Raw genomic sequence first — 21,506 nt, forward strand, 5'->3', positions numbered from 1 at the left:
AAGAAGCCATTGATCAACATTTCAGAACTGGAATGGGAATCTGAATTAAAACGTTTGCACACCGGGAAGTTCTGGTTGTGGAGGATGGAGGGATGGGTGCCCAGTCTTTTACCAGGTTTGGGGAGTCCAGAACTGGAGGGCACATATTTGTGGTGTGGGGGAATAGATTTACAATCTTTTCACATAGAGGGTGATCTGTATAGAGGAGGTGGTTGAGGCAGGTACAACTGACATTTAAAATGTGTTTGGATAAGAACGTGGATGGGAAAGGTTTGGAGGGAAGTGAGCCAAACGTGGTAAAACTGGACAGTGTGAGGTAGAAATCTGTGTGGGTTGGAGGGGCATGGTTCTGCGCTGGTCTGACTCTGCCTCAATGTTGAGCTGTGTCCTTGACTATTCTCTCCTGCTCGATAGTTTCAGGACGAGATGGGAGTGCCAGACGTGGAGGAGGAGGTACCAGAAGACGACATAAAGGAGCAGGTTCTCAGTACCTTCAATACACCCCAGGCACTGCGGTAAGCCCGAGCTCCCAAATCTTCAGAGGCACCACGCCCGATCCACACGGGGCACAGTGCGGCTTGCAGTTGTTCATGTATGTGTTTCACGGGACTATATATCCGGTCTGAGCAGTAGGAGTTGTTATGTCTAACGAACAAATGAACAAACCTGTTTCTTATTCTGTTTCCTGCCCCCTCCTGGCCTTGCCTCGCATCCCCCCCTTCCCCGCCTTGCCTGGCGTTCCCCCCTTCCTGGCCTCGCGCCCTCTCCTTCCCTGCCTCGCCTCATGTCCCCTTCGTCCCACCCCGACTCTCTGGCCAGCAAACTCACCCCGCCCTCTGTTCCCCCCTCCCAACTGACCCCACTCTCCGCTTCTCGCCTCTGCTGCGAAGGCCATTCCCTGAGAGGAGGAGGGGTACTGATTTTGGTGAGCGTCACCTCCTTTACTATGGGACAGCACGGTCACAGCCCCAGCCGCTGCTGTTTGGGTGAGGAGGCAGAGAAATAGCTCGTGTCACCTGTGGTTTCTCCACCCATTCTCAGGCCGATGGTTGCGGAGCGCGCTGATGCCACGAGTGACACTGGAAACAACCGGAGTCGAGATCTGTGTTTGACTTGTTCAGTCGGAATGTGGATTTGTCTGGTTAACCTTCTGTGACTCCCCCTCTGTACACCACAACCCCCCCCCCCCCCCGTACACCCACCCCTCTGTACGTCACCCCTCCTCTGTGTGTCCTCCTCACTGTACACCCACCCCTGAGTATGTCACCCCTCCCCCCTATAGTATTCTCTGGGACCTGTGGCTTGGGGCAAATGCCCAAACTCACTGCCCAGCAGCTATGGTTTGTTGTTGCCGCTGCAGGTTTGAGGAGCCACTGGCGAACATCCTGACGGAGCAGCACCGTACGGTCAAGGCACAGATCGAGCAGCTGCGGCAACGCAAGGCTAAGCGGCAGGCGACAGCCACCGAGGCCAAAGGGGCGGCCGGCAGCAGCCAGGAGCCCGAGACCCTGAGTCTGGACCCAGTGCAGAAGCTTCAGCTGCAGCAGCAAATGCAGCAGGTAACTGGGGGAGGGGGAACAGACCCATCTGCACCCAGCTCGCACCCCAGTGACCCATCCCCAACTGGTACACTCCCTCCCGACATAAACCCCGACTGACTCGTTGTCCTCACTCAGCATCGAAATACGAATCTGAATCAGGTTCCTCCCATTGGGCAGACGCACGTACCATCAGCTCAGGGATGCACTGTATTGATCGGACTTGCTGTATGGTAAAGTTGAACTCCTGATTTGTCCGTTTACTTTGGAATGCCCCTTGCAATTTCTCTGTGGATCTGATTCAGATTCACTCAGATTTATTTGTCACGTGCACATTGAAGCATGCAGTGAAATGTGTCATTTGTTTCAACACCAGCACAACCCAAGGATGTGCTGGGAGCAGCCTGCCAGTGTCTGCACACGTTCCAGTACCAACGAAACAAGCCCATGAAGCTCAGCAGAACAACACGGAACACAACTAGCAACAAAACGACAGCAGCAAAACAAGCCCCTCTCTTTTCTCTACCCCGTTCCCCCCTTTCTCTCACTCAGATTTCTCTCTCAAATTTCTTTCTCTCCAATTTCTCTCTTTCAAATTTCTCTCTCACTCTCAAATTTCTTTCTCTCCCTCTAATTTCTCTCTCTCAAATTTCGCTCTCGCTCTCTCAAATTTCTCTGTAACACCGTATTCTACATTTTGAATCCCGCCTGTAAACCCTGCTCTCTCTATTGTCTCATGCACTAGTACGCTGAAGGATAGGTACAATGAAAAACTGGTATTTGTGGTGCTACTGTCACATGCAGAGTGAAAATCTTTTGTTAGTGTGCCTCCCAGACACATCAGACCACAGACAGGCACATCACTGCCACACATTACGTGACTCAGAGTGGGCTATTCAGCCCCCACTGTCCCCCAACCCCCTCTTCTGCCAGGACCTTGCAATATTCATAAACATGAGATTCTGCAGGTGCTGGAAATCCAGAGTCACACACAGAGTGCAGGTCAGGCAGCATCTGTGGAGATGAATAAACAGTTGACGTTTCAGGCCGAGGCCCTTCGTTCTCCTGTACCAGTGTTCTAGTCACTTCACTTTAAACCTCTTTTCATAATGCCAATTACATTGTTATTTAAATATTTATGCACATTTTATTCCATATCTGCCTTTCACCTCTGGTAATTTTATATTTGTTGCATGTTGTGCCCTGACCAACACATCACAGCAAATTCCTTATACATATAAATGTAAAAGGTACATAATCCTTTTCCATTTCAGGAGTTCCTGTTGAGTGTCCTTCTCCACAGTGAGTCCCAGACCCTGCAGGAGCCGCCAGGTTAAGGCTTTCCTCAGTCTCCTCAGAAAGATGAGGGAATTCAGCATGACCCTCACCAGACACCACCAGTAACCTGTCTTGGGCCAACCATATTGATGTCACGGCCTAGAAAGCTACCAATGCCCCTACTTCCTCAGGAGGCAAAGGCACGTTCCCTTTGACCCCCGATAATCGTTATAAATGTACCATAGGAACCATCCCACCTGGATGCAGTGGTAACTGTTCTGCCCGAGACTGCAGGCAATTTCACTGTCCTAACACCAGCCTCCCCTCCACAGACTCTGTCTACACTTCTCACTGCCTCAGTGAAGCAGCCAGCAGAATCAAAGATCCCACCAACCCCTACTATTCTCTTCTCCTCGCTCCCATCGGGCAGAAGATACAAAAGCCTGAAAGCTCATGCCACCAGGGTCAAGGGTAGCTTTTATCCTGCTGTTTAAAGGCTCTCGAACAGACCTCCCACACGCTAAAAGGCTTAGTGGGGACGGCGCAGTAGCATTACGCCAGTGACCCGGGTTCAATTCCCACTGCTGTCTGCAAGGAACTTGTATCTTCTCCGTGTGACTGCGTGGGCCTCTGCTTTCCACTCACATTCCAAAGGATTAGTAAATTATGCTATGCTGGTGCCAGAAGCTTGGAAACACTGTCAGGCTGTCCCCAGTCATTCTTAAACTGTGTTAGTTGTTGATACAAATGACGCATTTCACTGTATCTTTCAATGTTCTTGACAAATACGGCTCATCTTTATCTCATTGTGCCCCTTGTATTTGTCTACCTGCACTGTACTTCCTTGAAACATTATATTTTGCATCCTGTTTCCCTTTGTACTCCCTCGATGTCCACGCCTATGGAATGATCTGGCTCGATGGCATTCAAGCAAAGACCTTTTCACTGTTCCGCGGTAAATGTGACAGTAATGACTCGCTGCCCGTTACATCCCTGGCATTTAGGGCAGCAATGAAGGTCCTCCATCACTGGCACTATTCAGGGCATCCTTCATCATGTCAGTAGCTTACACCTGGATTTCACTACTGTCAGCAATGCAAGTCCTGGGTGGAGACTCAAGAATACTGTCCAATACAGATGTAGAAGGATTCTTTAATGCTGTTTGCATAACAGTTTTGTTTTGCCAGTCAGGGTTGTTAGCCCTGAGCTGAACCCCTGACCCTGTAGGACCAGTGGGCCACTCTTGTCTGACCTCTACCTTTTGAACCCTGACTCCAGCCAGCATGGCTCTCCAGGTCACCATGGAATGCAAGCCATGACAAGATTGTGGTCTTCTTGGAGGAGACAGTAATGAACCAAAAATCAGTACCTTCCTGCCTGGCACAGTCACCTCTGTTAAACAAGGGCCTTGTCTTCTGTTTCCCCAGCACGTCCAGCTTCTCTGCCAGGTCCATCTTCTGACTAGCATCTGCGAGGGCCTCCGACAAGAGGCGGATATGACCAAACTCTTCTTGGTGAGTGTGGGGACCTCGACAGTTGATCAGGGAATGTTACAAATTTTCCGCTGGGAATATTCCAGATAGTCCATTGATTCATAATCCTAGCTGGGTCAAACCAAACTGTAATGTGTGGGCTGTGGAGAGAGCGCAGAGGAGAATGTTATGGGTTCAGGTAGGGATATGAACCCTTTCATAGTGGCACACTGGCTGAGTTTACACCCCACTGCAGTGTTTTTCACAATTCTGTTCAGAGGCTCCTCCGTACCAGACCGGTGATGCAGCCAGTCAAGAGTGCTCCCCCATCGTACGTCTGGAGTCTTTGGTGACATGCCAAATCTCCTCGAACTCCTAATCCTCCTTCATGACTGCATCACTGTGTTGGGACCAGGGTAGATCCTCAGTCTCCCTAACGATGGGAAGCACTTCAATAATAAAACTTCCTTGCAATGATACGTATGAAAGCCCCAGTGTTTCTTCCAATTTGGAAGTACCAGCGATTGCAGATGCAGCATCTGTGGGGGAAGAGAGGAAATGTCAAAACCCTGTGGCAATCCTGTTCGACCTGCTAGGTTCCTCCAGCAGACAATTCCCTCCGATATATCAGAGTGTATGTATGTCACCGTATACAACCCTGAGACTGACTTTCTTACGGACATACTGAGCATAATAACTGTAATCGAATCAGCGAAAGGCCACACCAGCTTGGGAGTCCCGCAGGTCTGCAAAAGACAACAAACTGCAAATACAAAGAGAAATAAATAATAATAATGACAAAATAAATAAATGTGAGATGAAGAATCCTTAGCAGTGGATTCATTGGAGTTCTCCCAGTTGAGGGACCTGAATGGATAGGAAATTTTTATGACAAGTAACATTATTCCATTTCTTAATGTTAAGACGGTATCAGTTATCAGTCATTTGCAAATGAAGTAACCAATTCAAGTTACAGGTTTTCCCCGCAATCTGAAGGTAGAGCGGTCCTATGAAATCATTTGAAAAACGAAATGTCGTAAAGTGAAGAAGCAATTGCCATTTATTTATATGGGAAAAATTTTTGAGCATTCCCAGACCCAAAAAATAACCTACCAAATCAAACCAAATAACACACAAAACCTAAAATAACACTAACATATAGTAAAAGCAGGAATGATATGATAAATTTACACCCTATATAAAGTAGAAATATTGTATGTACGGTTTAGTTTCACTTATCAAAATCGGGAAGACAGCGAGCCAAAATCGATTTGGAGAAAAAAAATAGGCACGTACACACATGCGCACACAACTGCCCGCACAAGGCTTCATAGTCATGGTAGTCTTTCTCGGGGTAACACACGTATAAAGCGGGTGTCTTTTTTCCATAAAAGTGAAAATCCTCTGGTTAGCGAAAACAGGTACTAATGTAGGTCTTTGGTAACAGCGAGCTGTCGTAAAGTGAACATTCGAAAAATGGGGGCCACCTGTATTGAATTGCATTGAGTTTTGGCTACCCCATTACAGGATGGATGTAGAGACTTTGGAGAGAGTGCAGAAGAGAATCACCAGGATGCTGCCTGGATTGGAGTGTATCTGCTGTGAGGAGAGGCTGGGCAAACTTGGGTTCTCCTCTCTGGAGTGGCAGGGACTAAGGAGAGACCAGACGGAAGTTTATAAGATTACAAGAAGCAGAGATGGAGTAGACAGCCAATATCTCTTTCCCAGGGTTGAAATGTTTGATACCAAAGGTGCATGCATTTAAGGTGAGAAGAGATGCATTCAAGGAAAAGTGGGGCAAGTTTTTGTTAATAGAGTGAAGGGTGCCTGGATTGCACTGCCAGGGGTGGTGGTGGAGTCAGATGCAATAAGAGGCATTTCAGAGGCTGTTAGATGGGCGTATGGATATGCAGGGATGTGGACATCGTGTTGGCAGAAAGGACTAGGTTTTGTTCAGAATTGTTTACTATCAGTGATTTAAGTCGTGGAATCTGTTGTTTAGTGGCAGCAGTAGAGTGCAATAATAAGAAATTACAGTGAGTTACAATAAGGAATATGTAAAAATAATAGTTTAAAGAGAGAGCAAGGTAGTTTCATCGTAATAAGATATTGTGCAGATGTTGGAAATCCAGAGCAACACACACAAAGCGCTGGAGGAACTCAGCAGGTCAGGCAGCATCTATGGAGGGGAATAAATGGCTGAGACTGTCCATTAAGATTGGAAAGGGCGATGAAGTCAGCATAAGAAATGGAGGAGAGGGGAGAGAGGTGACAGGTGAAGCCAGGTGGGTGGGGAGGAGGGGGATGAAGTATGAAGCTGGGAGATGATTGATAGAAAAGATCCACTCTCCTCTCAAACAAGATTCCTCCTTCTCCAGCCCTTTACCTCTCTTCCTTTCACCACCTAGCCCCGCCTCCCCAACTCACCTGGCTTCACCTTTGACTTTCCCCCCCACCCCCCACCTTCTCATTCTGGCTCTTCCCCTTCTTTCCAGCCCTGATGAAGTGTATCGGCCAGAAATGTCAACTGTTTATTCACTTCCATAGATGCTGCCTGACCTGCTGAATCCCTCCAACACGTAGTGTGGGTTGCAAAATGGTGAGGTAGAGCTTTTGCACTGTTCAGAAATCTGTTGGCAGAGGGGAAGAAGCTCTGAATAAAACAGTGTGTGGTTTTTCAGGCTCCTGTTCCTCCTCCGTGATGGTAGCAATGAGAAGAGGGAACGTCCTGGGTAGTGAGGGACCCCAGTGATGGACGTCACCTTCTTGGAGACGCTGCCTTTTTGAGATATGCTCGGCACAGCTTTGTATTGTGCTGTAGGTTTTCTATGTTTTGATGGTTGGGAGGGTTGTGCCTGTGACGAAGCAGGCCGAGTCTACAACCCTCTTTTGATCCTGAGCATTGGAACCCCTCCGTACCAGACCGGCCATGCACCCAGTCAGAATGCTCTCCGTCTGTAGAAATCTGCAGGTCTTTGGTGACATACCAAATCTCCTCAAACTCCTAATGACGTTGAGCCCCTGTCAACCTTCGATTGTCGTCAGGCAGTGGAAACTTTGCATGAATGAGAATCAGGTTTAATGTCACTGATGTACGTTGTGAAATATGTTGTTTTGTTGCAGCAGTCCAGTGCAAGACAAGATATTCTATAAATTACAATAAAAGCACGTATATTAAAATAACTAAGTAGTGTAAAAAATGAGAGCAACAATGAAAGGCAGTGCAAGCCTCTCTTACCTGGGGGTGATGAACAGACAGAATACTGTCGGTAGAAACTTGCTGCGGGCTGAATGGCCTGTTGCACGTTTCATTCTACTCAGAAGAGGCCCTTGCAGTCCTTCAAGCCACACTGTCCAGCAACCCCCGATTTAACCTAGCAATGACCATTAACCCACGAACTGCAATGCCTTTGGACTGTGGGAGGGAACCGGAGCTCCCGGAGAAAAGCCTACACGGGAGGTCGTACAAACATCTTACAGGGGACGACGGGATTGACTCTGACGCTTTGCACTGTAATCATTGCAGTAATCGCTGCTCTGCATTGTTGGCAGGGCCTTTACCCATCAAAATTATTTCTTACAGTGCTGACAGAGACAAGATGACGAGGGCAGGGTGAGCGAGTGTACTCACTGTCCACTTTACTCCTCCACAGAATGAGCTGGCCAGCTTTGCGGAGAAGGCCAGCGAGATTCACTCGGCCAAGGTGGCAGGCTTTCGATCCTCCTTCTCAACCTGCAATCTGAAGGAGGGGCTGTCGCTGGTGGAGGAGTTCGAGCAACACGTTCGGCCGCACGTGGAGGCTCCGCCGCCCAAGGAGGAGGCAAAGATCAACAGGAAGTGTGAGTGGGTGCCCCTTCTATCACACCTCACCCTCGCAGTGAGGAGGCACCTGGCCTGTCACTCTATATCTGTCACCCTCCTAGTCAGAGGGCATGCAAACATCTCCCCGCACCCTGTCACTCGCCGCCTACTCTGTTACTATCATCTCACCTTCACCTCTCAGCCCTCCCTCCCTACCTCCCACACACCCACTCTTCTCTACCCTTCCCTGTTTTTCCCTTGTGTTCTCTCTGCCTCCTCCCCCTCTGTTCCTGATTCCCTTTCTCCCTCTCCCCAAGCCCCCTTCCCTCCCATTCTCCCTTACTCTCCATCTCCCCTTCCCTCTGCCTGCCTCCCCACTGTACTCCTCCCTCTCCCATTCCCTCCCCCAGCCTCTTTCCCTGCCCCTTTTCCCTCCCCCAACCCACCTTCTCTCTGTCCCCCCCACCCTGCCTTCCGTCTCTGACCGCTCTCTCACATTCCCCTCACTTCTCCTCTCCCCTCCTCAGCTGCCACTGCACCACCCTCCTCCTCACCCCAGTCCCACGTTCTGATTTCTCTAAAGCCTTCTCTGTGTCCTTCCCTCGGACACAGGTGACGAGTCCAGCTACCTGCCAAGAGAGCTGGCCTGGATCCTGGCCACCCGCGGCGTCTTCATGTACCCAGAGCTACTGCCTCACGTCGCGCTGCAGCCCAGGCAGCCCAAGGACAAGGCCTCCTTCACCAAGGGCGAAGACAAGTAGGTTCCACGACGTCGTGCACCCCTGCGTCCTCCTGCTCTCCCGCCGTCTTCCGCTGCCTGATCTGGCTTTGGGTTCGAGGAGTTGTCAGCCCTGCTAGGCTTTTATTCTCAAGAAAGGATGTGCTGGCATTGGAGAGGGTCCAGAGAAGGTTCACGAGGGTGATCCCGGGCATAGAAGGGTTAATGTATGAGGAGTTTTGATGGCTCTTATAGAACAATGAGAGGCAGATCTCATTGAAACCTATTGAATATTGAAAGGCTGAAATGGGCACTGAGAAGACATTTCCTATAGTAGGGGAGTAGGACCAGAGGGCGCAACATCAGTACAGAAGGATTTCCATTTAGAACAGAGATGGGCGGAATTACTTTAGGGAGTGGTGAGACTGGAATTTATCGCCTCAAATGTCTGTGGAGGTCAAGTCATTGAGTATATTTAAAGCAGAAGTCGATGGGTTTTTGATTAGTCAGGGCATCAAAGATTACGGGAGAAGGCAGGAGGATGAGGTTGGGAGGGATGATAAATCAGCCATGATGAATGGTGGAGCAGACTCAATGGGCCGAATGGCCTAATTCTGCTCCTGTGTCTTTTAGAAGTGTATGAAGTCAACAGGGGTAGAGATAGGCTGAATTGCCATAGAATCAAGAACTAGAGGGCACAGGTTTAAGGTGAGGGGGGAAAGATTTAACAAGTGAACACACACAAGATGCTGAAGGAACACAGCAGGCCAGGCAGCATCTACAGAGAGTAATGAACAGTCAACGTTTCAGGCCCAAAACGTTTTCTAATTGATTAGTTTAGAGATGCAGGACGTATGGGTCCTTCTGTCTCTCCAGCCACGCCAACCAGGAACCCCTGGGCGCGATCAGCACAACGCTTTACAGGATCAGCGACCTGGGTTCAATTCCCACCGCGGCCTCTGTGCGATCTCCCCATGGATTTACTCCAGGTGCTTTGGTTTCCTCCCATAGTCCAAAGTTGTCAGATTAATTGGTCAGTGTAAATTATCCTGTGATTGAGCTAGAGGGGCCGAGGGGCCTGTCCCATGCTGTATCTCAGTTGATCAGCCAATGAACAAACAAGCTGCTTACAGAGGCAGCTGGAATTTGGTGCTGAACTCCAACGCCCCGAGCTGTAATGGCATTTCTCAGGAAACTGAGGGGTAACTCCCTCTTACAGCGTCTCTGGGTATCAGGAAACACCGACAAGAGGGAGTGGTTCAGGCAGCTACGATGGCAGCATTTAAAAAACATCTCAGTGGGCAGGGAGATTTAGTGATCTGAGTCAAATGTTTGAAATCGGGACTGGCTGAGGTGGTCAGCATGGAAGAGTTGAGCTGAATGTCCTGTTTCTCGGCCATGTGACTTAGTGATTTTTAGGTGCATGGTGCGGCAGTTTCTGATGTTGGTCTAAGGTAGAACCGTCACAGTGAAGGGTTGGGTCCCCGGAGGGCTGCATTCATCGCTCTACAGCCAAACAAGTTCCAGGCAGATCAGAGTGGGTCCCTACACCTCCCTGCCATCTCTGTAACTGCTCCTTTCCCTAAACCCCTTTCAGTAACCCCCTCCAGCCCTTACACCCCTCCCTTCTGCCCTTGTATCCCACCCTGTCTTTGTAACCGGGCTCTCCCCTAAACTCTTCCCAGTTTCTGAAAATTCCTCCACCCCACCTACCTCCCTATCCCTGTAACCCCTTTCCTTACACTAAAACCCCCTCCATCTCCAGCGCCCTCTACCCCAACCCAGCTTCGTAACAACCACTTCCCTTCCCTAAACCCCGCTCCATCTCTGTAACCCCTGCGAGAGCAGGCCAGGGGCCCGGGTCTTCATGGATTGCTTCTTTTCTCCATCACTTGTTGTGTTCTGGTCCCTGCAGCTTGCTGGCCCTGGGTCTGAAGCACTTTGAGGATACAGACTTCCCCAAGCCACTCATCAGTCAGTACCTGATGCCCCCAAAGACCTACCACCAGCTCACCGTTCACATCAAGAACCTCAGTGTGAGCCGGGCGCCGGACAATGTCGTTAAGGTGCGGGAGAGAGCGGGGCACGGTGGGGGGGGATGGAGGTCCATGCTGGGAAGAGAGTCCAACTGGGTCCAACTCATGCCCTGTAGAGCTGATCTGGGACTTGATGGAGAAAGGGGTTCCCTCAGAAGAGCACCCTGGATATCGGTTGAGAGAACAGGTGGTCGAAGGCTCTAGCTTAGAATTGGTGGGGGTGGGGGAGAAATTTTCAAGGAGGGAAGGTAGGATGTTCAGGAATGAACCGCCAGGCAGGGGCAGGGGACAGGCAGGGGACACAGAGACGGGGAGGTGTGTAGGGACCGGGGGGGGGTCACAGTGACGGGGAGGTGTGTAGGGACCGGGGGGGAGGGGGGGTCACAGTGACGAGGAGGTGTGTAGGGACCGAGGGGGGGGTCACAGTGACGGGGAGGTGTGTAGGGACCGGGGGGGGGGGGTCACAGAGACGGGAGGTGTGTAGGGACCGAGGGGGGGGTCACAGTGATGGGGAGGTGTGTAGGGACCAAGGGGGGGTCACAGTGACGGGGAGGTGTGTAGGGACCGAGGGGGGGGTCACAGTGACGGGGAGGTGTGTAGGGACCGAGGGGGGGGGTCACAGTGACGGGGAGGTGTGTAGGGACCGAGGGGGGGCGGTCACAGAGACGGGAGGTGTGTAGGGACCGGGGGGGGGGGGGGGGAGGGTCACAGAGACGGGAGGTGTGTAGGGACCGAGGGGGGGGGTCACAGTGATGGGGAGGTGTGTAGGGACCGAGGGGGGGTCACAGTGACGGGGAGGTGTGTAGGGACCGGGGGGGGGGGGGGGGGTGTCACAGTGACGGGGAGGTGTGTAGGGACCGAGGGGGGGGTCACAGAGACGGGGAGGTGTGTAGGGACCGGGGGGGGGTCACAGACGGGGAGGTATGTAGGGACCGGGGGGGGGTCACAGAGACGGGGAGGTGTGTAGGGACCGGGGGGGGGTCACAGAGACGGGGAGGTGTGTAGGGACCGGGGGGGGGTCACAGAGACGGGGAGGTGTGTAGGGACCGGGGGGGGGGGGGGGGGGGGGTCACAGTGACGGGGAGGTGTGTAGGGACCGGGGGGGGGTCACAGAGACGGGGAGGTGTGTAGGGACCGGGGGGGGGTCACAGACGGGGAGGTATGTAGGGACCGGGGGGGAGGGGTCACAGAGACGGGAGGTGTGTAGGGACCTGGCGGTTCACAGAGACGGGAGGTGTGTAGGGACCGGGGGGGGGGGGGTCACAGTGACGGGGAGGTGTGTAGGGACCAAGGGGGGGGGTCACAGAGACGGGGAGGTGTGTAGGGACCTGGGGGTTCACAAAGACAGGAGGTGTGTAGGGACTGGAGGGGTCTCAGAGACGGGGAGGTGTGTAGGGACCGGGGTGGGGGTCACAGAGACGGGGAGGTGTGTAGGGACCAGAGGGTTTACAGAGAGGGGGAGGTGTGTAGGGACCGGGGTGGGGTTTACAGAGAGGGGGAGGTGTGTAGGGACCGGGGTGGGGTTTACAGAGAGGGGGAGGTGTGTAGGGACCGGGGTGGGGGTCACAGAGACGGGGAGGTGTGTAGGGACCAGAGGGTTTACAGAGAGGGGGAGGTGTGTAGGGACCAGAGGGTTTACAGAGAGGGGGAGGTGTGTTCTGGTCAGAGGTGTTCACAGATGAAGTGAGGTGATGTGGGAAGTGATGTGAAGCATCACTCATTTTCTTGCAGCTGTTCAGGAAGAGGAAGGTGCTACCGCCCATGCCCAGCCGGATTACAGCTGTGCCCCCAGGGGACATGCGCCCACCTATCCAGCGAGGGAGCAGTCGGCTGCCCTACTGGCTTCAGGTGAGCTCCGGGCTAAATCTCAGCTTAAATAAGAGACAGCAAAGCTCCCTCCACACCGTCCCATCACACACTCCCGGGGTCAGACACAGAGTGAAACTCCCTCCACACTGTCCCATCACACACTCCCGGGGTCAGACACAGAGTGAAACTCCCTCTACACCGTCCCATCACACACTCCCGGGGTCAGACACACAGTGAAACTCCCTCCACACCGTCCCATCACACACTCCAGGGGTCAGACAGAGTGAAGCTCCCTCCACACCGTCTCATCACACACTCCCGGGGTCAGACACAGAGTGAAACTCCCTCCACACTGTGCCATCACACACTCCCGGGGTCAGACACAGAGTGAAGCTCTCTCCACACCTTCCCATCACACACTCCCGGGGTCAGACACGGAGTGAAACTCCCTGTACACCATCCCATCACACACTCCCGGGGTCAGACAGAGTGAAGCTCCCTCTACACCGTCCCATCACACACTCCTGGGGTCAGACACAGAGTGAAACTCCCTCCACACTGTGCCATCACACACTCCCGGGGTCAGACACGGAGTGAAACTCCCTGTACTTTCCTGTTGATCTGGTGGACATTAGCATTTCTCTGTCCAGAGACACGGGAGACTGCTGATGCTGAAGTCCAGTGCAATGTACAGAAGCAGTATGGGAACACAGTGGGTCAGGCAGCATCTGCAGAGAGAAGTGAGCAGCTCGAGTCCCTTCGTCTGGTCCCAGCTCCTGGCCTTCTGATTTCCCACAGTGCAGGTGTGTCCCTTGACGGCTGTCTTGTCACCAAGAGACAGAATTCCAGATTTGGCCTCCACAGAATCAGAATCAGGTTCTTTTGTCAGTGACATATGTTCTGAAGTTGGTTGTTTTGATTTAGCAGTACAGTGCAGTAAATAAAAATCACTCTTAACCAACAAAAATAAATCAACATTGCGAGAAAGGGATAGTGGGGTAGTGTTAATGGACAGTTTAGAAATCTGATGGTGGCAGGAAGAAGCTGCTCCTCAGATGCTGAGTGTGGGTTTTCATGATCCAGTACATCCCTTTTGGTGGTTGTTAAAAGGGGGCTTTCTGAAGATGCCCTCGGGGGTGGGGACGGTCGTTTTCAAGCCGAAGCTACCTGGCTCTACAACTCTCTGCAGCCTTGTACAATCCCGGAGCCTGCGGACTGGTGACGCGACCAGTCCGAACACCATCTACCTGTAGAAATTTGTGACGCACTCCAGCTCCGAATGAGGACGAGCTGCAGGTGTGTTTTCTTCGTATTTCCATCAGAGTGTTGGGCTCAGGTCTGATGCCTTTCACCTTTTCTCCCACTGATCCCTCAATGAGTGTGTGTTCTCCCGATGTCCCCTTCCTTGATGCTGCTGACGTTCAGAGTGACCAGGGCTGAGAATATTTGAGCGAAGATTCTTGAACTTAACGCCAGAGTACCACTGGCCTTACTGACTGGTCACTGTACCTTCATAGAGTCATGGGGAGTCACAGATTGGGTGGTGGGGTAGTTGTGGCTTGGGAGCCAGAAACTAAAGGAATGGGGGTTGAGGAGTTACACAGCAAGTAGACAGGCGACTGGTCCATGTTGGCCACCCAAGCTCGTCCCATTTGGCTCAGCGCATTGACTTTCGCTCTCACATCTTGCATTGCATATCTCTTGCATTATATTTCCACTTTCTGTCCCCCCCCCCCAGCTCCGTCACTGTCCCCTCCACCAGCGCTCTGTCACTGTACCCATCAGAGTGGCCTCTCCTAGAATTGTCTGGGCTCAGGAACTAACCCTGTTTATCTTTCTTCGATTTCCCTTCTACCCCTGCAGAGGAGCCTGCCAGTGATTCGGAAATGGATGGAGCAGAGAGGGGCAGGCGGAAGCCAGGAGGGGGCAAGAGGGAGTCTGGAAGGGGCAGGAGGGAGCCAGGAAGGGGAAGGCGGCAGTCGGGAAGGGGCAGGAGGGAGTCTGGAAGGAGCAGGTGGCAGTCGGGAAGTGGTGGAGGGGAACCAGGAAGGGCCGGACTGGAGCAGTGGTTTCCCCCTCCTTATCCCTGAGGGAGTGCTCCTGCAGCTGAGGCCTCGGATTACCCACCTGTCCCGGCAGGACCTTCGCCGGCGGAGACACCGTACGCCAGCCGTCAAACCCCCTGTCCCCATCCACCCGGCACCAGCCAAGGCCTCACCCAGGCAGGCGGGACCCTTCCTCCCAGCCAGGCAGCCGGCCATCCGTCCCCGCCCTCGCCTCATCCAGCCAGCTCCTGCACCCTCTTCCACCCTCCACCCGGCTCAGCCCGCCCCACCATCTTCCTCTTCGCCCTCCTCGTCCCGCAGGAGGCCCTGGGGAAGGCGAGCTTCTGCCCTGGCCGCCCGGCCGACTCCTCCCATCCCTCGGGCCCCCGTCCTCCTGGCCGTCCCAGCTGGTGTGAAGCTGCTGAGTCTGGGGGCGGGTTGCAATGTGATTCAGTCTTCGGTCACTGCTGGATACCCAGGGCAGACCCTGCAGGTGGCCACGGTTGTGGTGGGGCCGGCTGCCTTCCCTTGCGGCTTGAGCCAGCCCCCAGCCCCGACGGTGGCCAACCCCCAGACCACCGAGGCCGTGGGCAACCAGTCCGCCGAGGCCTTGGACCCCAGTAGAGTGTTTGAGGGCCCATGGGGGTCTCCTGTCGCCTCCACACCAACCGCTGCTCCCTCCATCCCTGAGGAGCAAACAGATCGCCCCTCGGCCAGCCATCCCCATGATGGAGAGGAGAAGCCCAGAGCAGAGAGCCCACCCCGTCCTGTTCCCTCGTTTGGAGAGCCAGAGGGTCGGCCGCTTATCCTGGATTTGGGCCAGGAGCTGGACGTGGGAGCACCGCCAGATAATGCAGCCATGGAGTCCTCCGCTGAAGGGGGGCAGCCTTTTGCCAGCCCCCCTGAGTTGGCCAGGGCTGAGGAGGAGGAGGAGGAGGATGAGGAAGTGGGGAGGGGGGAGGAGGAGGAGGAGGAAGGAGAGGATGGGGAGGAGGAGGAGGAAGAGGAGAGGCTCCCGGAGAAATCTGATGACACGTTGAGTGCTGGGGAGTCCTCGGTCAACCCGCAGGACGGGAAAAGCCAGTCAGACAAGGCGACAAAAGTGGGGCTGGAGGAGGAGGAGGACGACGATTTCGATGACCTCACCCAGGATGAGGAAGACGAAGAGGTCTTGTCCTCGGCTTCTGAGGAGTCGGCTCTCTCCGTCCCAGAGCTACAGGTAAGATGCCAGAAAGGCAGAGTGGAAAATGTTGCCTCCTCAGTACCCTGTAAATCTTCCCCCTAACACCTTAAACCCCATGCCCTCTTGTTCTGGACTTCACACTGAGAGAAGACTGTAAAGCCCACGTGGCCTATCTGCTCTGCCATTCCATCATGGATGATTTCAAAGTTCAATGTAAATCTATTATCAAAGCTCACATATGTCACCAAATACAACCCTGAGACCCATTTTCTTGTGGGCATAAATCCATAGAAAAATGACCATAACAGAAACAATGAAAAACTGTACCAACTTGGGTGTTTGACAGTGTGCAAAAGAGACCACAGTGTGCAGATACAAAAAGAAACAAAAAGTATTAATAAATAAATAAGCAATAAATACCAAGAACATGAGATGTAAGAGTCCTTGAAAGTGAGTCAATAGGTTGTGGGAACAGTGAAGTTATTTCCTTTGGTTCAAGAACCTGATGGTTGAGGGGTAGTAACTGTTCCTAAACCTGGTAGTTTGAGGGATCATCATTTCTCAACCCCATTTTCCTGCCTTCATCCTGTAATCTTTTAACCCCCTTGCTAATCAAGAATCTAATAAACTTTCAATACACCCAATGCCTTGGCCTCTACAGCTGTCTACGGCAATGAATTTCAGATTGTCCACTCTCATGACCTTATTTATGCCTCCCATGATGTTATAAACCTCTGTAAACCTTAGCTTTCTATGCTGCAGGATGTAAAATCCTAGTCGAACTCCAAATCTTGAACATTCTTGTAAATTTCTTTTTGAACCTTCTGCAGTTGAATGACATCCTTCCTATAGCTGTGTGACCAGAATTGCAGGCAACCCTCCATATATGGCTACACTAACTTCTTGTACAGCTGTAACATGACGTCTCAACTCCTGCGGCATTTTGAATGCCTTTTTCACCACAGTATGTCTACCCGTGTCCTCACTTTCCGAGAACTTTGTATGTGTACCTGTAGGTCGCTGTTTTAATTAAACTGCCGCCGGACCCCACTGTTCGCTGTGTAAATCCTGCCTGATTTGTCTCACGTATAAATTTTTAATGAGGACCCAATTGGAGAATTGTTTGTGGTTCTGGTTGGAGAAAGTGCAGAAGTGGTTCACCAGGATGCTGCCTGGATTGGAGAGTATTGGCTATGAGAGTTTGGACAAAATTGTATTCTCTGGAATGTTAGAGGCTGAGGTGAGACCTGAGCCAGTAGTAAGGAAGGCAAATGCAATGTTAGCATTCACTTTGACAGAGCTAGTGTATAAAAGCAAGGAATGTGACACTGAGACAGAAAAAGCACTGTTCAGACCACCTTTAGAGTATTGTGAGCAGTTTTGGGAAAGGATGTGCTGGAATTGGAGAGGGTCCAGAGGAGGTTTATGAGAATGATCTCGGGAATGAAAGGGTTAACATATGAAGATTGATAGCTGTAGGCCTATACTCTAGAGTTTAGAAGAATGACGGGGGATCAAAAATGAAGCACGTCAAATATCAAGGGGCTAAAATATAGTGGAGGTGGAAGGGATGTTTCCTACAGTGGGGGACTAGGATCCCCACTGACTCAGACAAGAGGAATGTCCCTTTCAAACAGATGAGCAGGAATTTCTTTCACCAGAGGGTGGGATAGCTTTGGAATTCATTGCCACAGATGACTGGAGGCAAAGTCATTGGGTAAATTAACAACGGAGATTGAAGGTTCTTGATTAGACAGTTCTCAAAGGTTACAGGGGGAAGGCAGAAGAAGGGTTGAGAGGGATAAAAAATTAGACATAAAAGCATGATGGAGCAGACCTCATGGGCTGAATGGTTCAATTCTGCTCTTACATCTTTAATGTCTTATTATAAGATTCGGAGAGACATAGGGTCGGCAGAAACTTTTTCCCTGGGTAAAAATGTCTGGAGGATGTGATATAAGGTGGAGGGGGAGTCTAAGGGAGTGTTGTGGGTCAAGTTGTTGTTTACACGCAGATTAGGTGGGTGCCTGGATGGACTGCCATGGGTGGTGATGTTTTAGACAGTGGTTATGGATCATGTGCAGGCAGAAGGGACTTTGTTTAACTTGGCAACACGGTCGGCACAAAGATTATGGACCGAAGAGTTCCTGTTACTTGTCAGCGCTGGGTTGAGGGAGGGGAGGAGATGGGGGTGAAATGAGCCCCATTGGTCATTCAACACTGCTGCACAGAAACAGGCCCTTCAGCCTGTTTAGTCCCTGCTGAACTCCTAATCTGCCTCGCCCCAGCGACTTGCACGAGGACCATAGCCTTCCCGTCCACGTACCTATCCCAATATCTCTTTCAGTGTCAAATCTGCATCCACCATTTTCCCTGCAGCTGGTTCCACACTGTCACCACCTTCTGAATGAAGGAGTTCCCTTTGAACATTTTACTTTTCACCCTTAACCACTGGTGTGTAGTTCTAGTCTGCGGGGTTTGACCCTCCCCACTGCTTCCTGCAGGAGACAATGGAGAAGCTGACCTGGCTGGCTTCCAAGCAGCACCAGGACCAGGAGGGGGACTCAGAGGAAGAGAACTCACAGGAGGAGAACACAGAGCCTGAAGAGGAGGAGGAGGAAGAGGAGGGCGAGGGGCTGGAGCTGCTGCAGAAGGAGGGCGACCAGGCAGCAGGAGAAGCAGCCTTGAGTGAGAGCAATGGGTCTCCGTTGTGTTCGACCGGCCGGGATGTCCACCCTAGCAGCCGACTGCCAGGTAGGGGCACCGCTGTGGTCCCAGTGCCTGCTGTGTTCATCAGCATAGGGGCTTCAATGCCTGTGCACAGCTCAGAAGAGCCAAGAGCTGGCACTCAGAGGCAGAGGGATGATTGATGTCTTGTTTCTCTTGCCCCCCCACTTTGTACTGCAGGCCAGAACCCAGTGCCCTGTAGCCTGACTAGTCGCATCCGTGGAGGCAGAGGGATGTTTGACGTTTGGTGTTAAACAGGCCCAAAATGTCGACTATCCATCTTCCTCAATATACGCTGAGTTTATCCTGCCTCTTGTGTGTGTTACTCCAGATCCCAGTGCCTGCAGGCAGCCCTGTGTCACCTTGTGGACTGGGAACCTCATCCTTGGACAGGATATCTGTAGCTTCCACTCCCCTGCTGTGCCTCACTCACCCCCTCATCGCTCCATCCCTTTCACATCCTCCCCCTTTCATTTATTGATCAGGAGTACAATGAAACACCAGTGAAAGGTGTTATTTGTTACCAACCAATACAGCCCAAGGATTGGTCTGGAACTCCACCCCTTGCCCATCTCTCTTTCTCTTTAGATCCCACTTCTCCCACCCTCTCTTGCCCCCCCCCCCCACCTCTTGCTCCCCCCAGCCCCGATCTTTGGTGTTGGAAGGTGATTCTATGGTGCTCCCCCCTTTCTGGCTTCTATCCTATTGGTGTGTCTGCATCTGATGCCCACAGGTCAGGAAGCGAAGCTGCCGGGCAGGGGCAGGGCTGGGTGCCGGTCCCGGGCGAGGAGGGGACGCAGGAGAGTCAGCAAGGACTCCTCCAAACTGCTGCTGCTGTACGATGAGGACATCCTCAGCAACGACCCGCTTCGCCAGCAGAAGGACATGGCCTTCGCTCAGGCCTACCTGACCAAGGTGAGGGGCGGGGAGCATACCTGGGCAAGGTGAGGGCGGGGAGCATACATGACCAAGGTGAGGGCGGGGAGCATACCTGGGCAAGGTGAGGGCGGGGAGCATACCTGGGCAAGGTGAGGGCGGGGAGCATACCTGGGCAAGGTGAGGGGCGGGGAGCACACCTGACCAAGGTGAGGGGCGGGGAGCATACCTGGGCAAGGTGAGGGCGGGGAGCATACCTGGGCAAGGTGAGGGCGGGGAGCACACCTGACCAAGGTGAGGGCGGGGAGCATACCTGGGCAAGGTGAGGGGCGGGGAGCATACCTGACCAAGGTGAGGGGCGGGGAGCATACCTGACCAAGGTGAGGGGCGGGGAGCATACCTGACCAAGGTGAGGGGCGGGGAGCATACCTGACCAAGGTGAGGGCGGGGAGCATACCTGACCAAGGTGAGGGCGGGGAGCATACCTGGGCAAGGTGAGGGGTGGGGAGCATACCTGGGCAAGGTGAGGGGCGGGGAGCATATCTGACCAAGGTGAGGGGCGGGGAGCATACCTGACCAAGGTGAGGGCCGGGGAGCACACCTGACCAAGGTGAGGGGCGGGGAGCACACCTGGGCAAGGTGAGGGGCGGGGAGCACACCTGACCAAGGTGAGGGCGGGGAGCATACCTGGGCAAGGTGAGGGGCGGGGAGCATACCTGGGCAAGGTGAGGGGCGGGGAGCATATCTGACCAAGGTGAGGGGCGGGGAGCATACCTGACCAAGGTGAGGGCGGGGAGCATACCTGACCAAGGTGAGGGCGGGGAGCATACCTGGGCAAGGTGAGGGGCGGGGAGCATACCTGGGCAAGGTGAGGGGCGGGGAGCACACCTGGGCAAGGTGAGGGGCGGGGAGCACACCTGACCAAGGTGAGGGGCGGGGAGCACACCTGACCAAGGTGAGGGGCGGGGAGCACACCTGGGCAAGGTGAGGGGCGGGGAGCACACCTGACCAAGGTGAGGGGCGGGGAGCATACCTGACCAAGGTGAGGGGCGGGGAGCATACCTGGGCAAGGTGAGGGGCGGGGAGCATACCTGGGCAAGGTGAGGGCGGGGAGCATACCTGACCAAGGTGAGGGGCGGGGAGCATACCTGGGCAAGGTGAGGGGCGGGGAGCATACCTGGGCAAGGTGAGGGGCGGGGAGCATACCTGACCAAGGTGAGGGCGGGGAGCACACCTGGGCAAGGTGAGGGGCGGGGAGCACACCTGACCAAGGTGAGGGGCGGGGAGCACACCTGACCAAGGTGAGGGGCGGGGAGCATACCTGACCAAGGTGAGGGGCGGGGAGCATACCTGACCAAGGTGAGGGCGGGGAGCATACCTGGGCAAGGTGAGGGCGGGGAGCATACCTGACCAAGGTGAGGGGCGGGGAGCATACCTGACCAAGGTGAGGGGCGGGGAGCATACCTGACCAAGGTGAGGGGCGGGGAGCATACCTGGGCAAGGTGAGGGGCGGGGAGCATACCTGACCAAGGTGAGGGGCGGGGAGCATACCTGACCAAGGTGAGGGGCGGGGAGCATACCTGACCAAGGTGAGGGGCGGGGAGCATACCTGACCAAGGTGAGGGGCGGGGAGCATACCTGACCAAGGTGAGGGGCGGGGAGCATACCTGACCAAGGTGAGGGGCGGGGAGCACACCTGGGCAAGGTGAGGGGCGGGGAGCACACCTGGGCAAGGTGAGGGGCGGGGAGCACACCTGGGCAAGGTGAGGGGCGGGGAGCACACCTGGGCAAGGTGAGGGGCGGGGAGCACACCTGGGCAAGGTGAGGGGCGGGGAGCACACCTGACCAAGGTGAGGGGCGGGGAGCACACCTGACCAAGGTGAGGGGCGGGGAGCACACCTGACCAAGGTGAGGGGCGGGGAGCACACCTGACCAAGGTGAGGGGCGGGGAGCACACCTGACCAAGGTGAGGGGCGGGGAGCACACCTGACGAAGGTGAGGGGCGGGGAGCACACCTGACGA

The 21,506-nt window shown here is 53.7% G+C and overlaps 1 protein-coding gene across 6 annotated transcripts in view; it reads left to right on the forward strand.

Moving 5' to 3' along the window:
* The window catches only part of LOC132399562 (GON-4-like protein), a 122,102-nt gene that overhangs the window by 85,346 nt on the left and 15,250 nt on the right, over positions 1 to 21,506 (forward strand). For all 6 annotated transcript variants that reach the window (XM_059980057.1, XM_059980059.1, XM_059980061.1 and 3 more), the window contains 10 exons: positions 415 to 515; positions 1,361 to 1,559; positions 4,244 to 4,330; positions 7,942 to 8,128; positions 8,703 to 8,847; positions 10,724 to 10,874; positions 12,576 to 12,692; positions 14,517 to 15,917; positions 18,386 to 18,635; positions 19,342 to 19,523. In XM_059980057.1, coding sequence (XP_059836040.1) covers positions 415 to 515; positions 1,361 to 1,559; positions 4,244 to 4,330; positions 7,942 to 8,128; positions 8,703 to 8,847; positions 10,724 to 10,874; positions 12,576 to 12,692; positions 14,517 to 15,917; positions 18,386 to 18,635; positions 19,342 to 19,523 — 2,820 coding nt within the window. The remainder of the gene's footprint in view (positions 1 to 414; positions 516 to 1,360; positions 1,560 to 4,243; positions 4,331 to 7,941; positions 8,129 to 8,702; positions 8,848 to 10,723; positions 10,875 to 12,575; positions 12,693 to 14,516; positions 15,918 to 18,385; positions 18,636 to 19,341; positions 19,524 to 21,506) is intronic.

This window comes from Hypanus sabinus, chromosome 9, assembly GCF_030144855.1.
Source record: "Hypanus sabinus isolate sHypSab1 chromosome 9, sHypSab1.hap1, whole genome shotgun sequence".
Lineage (NCBI taxonomy): Eukaryota > Metazoa > Chordata > Chondrichthyes > Myliobatiformes > Dasyatidae > Hypanus > Hypanus sabinus.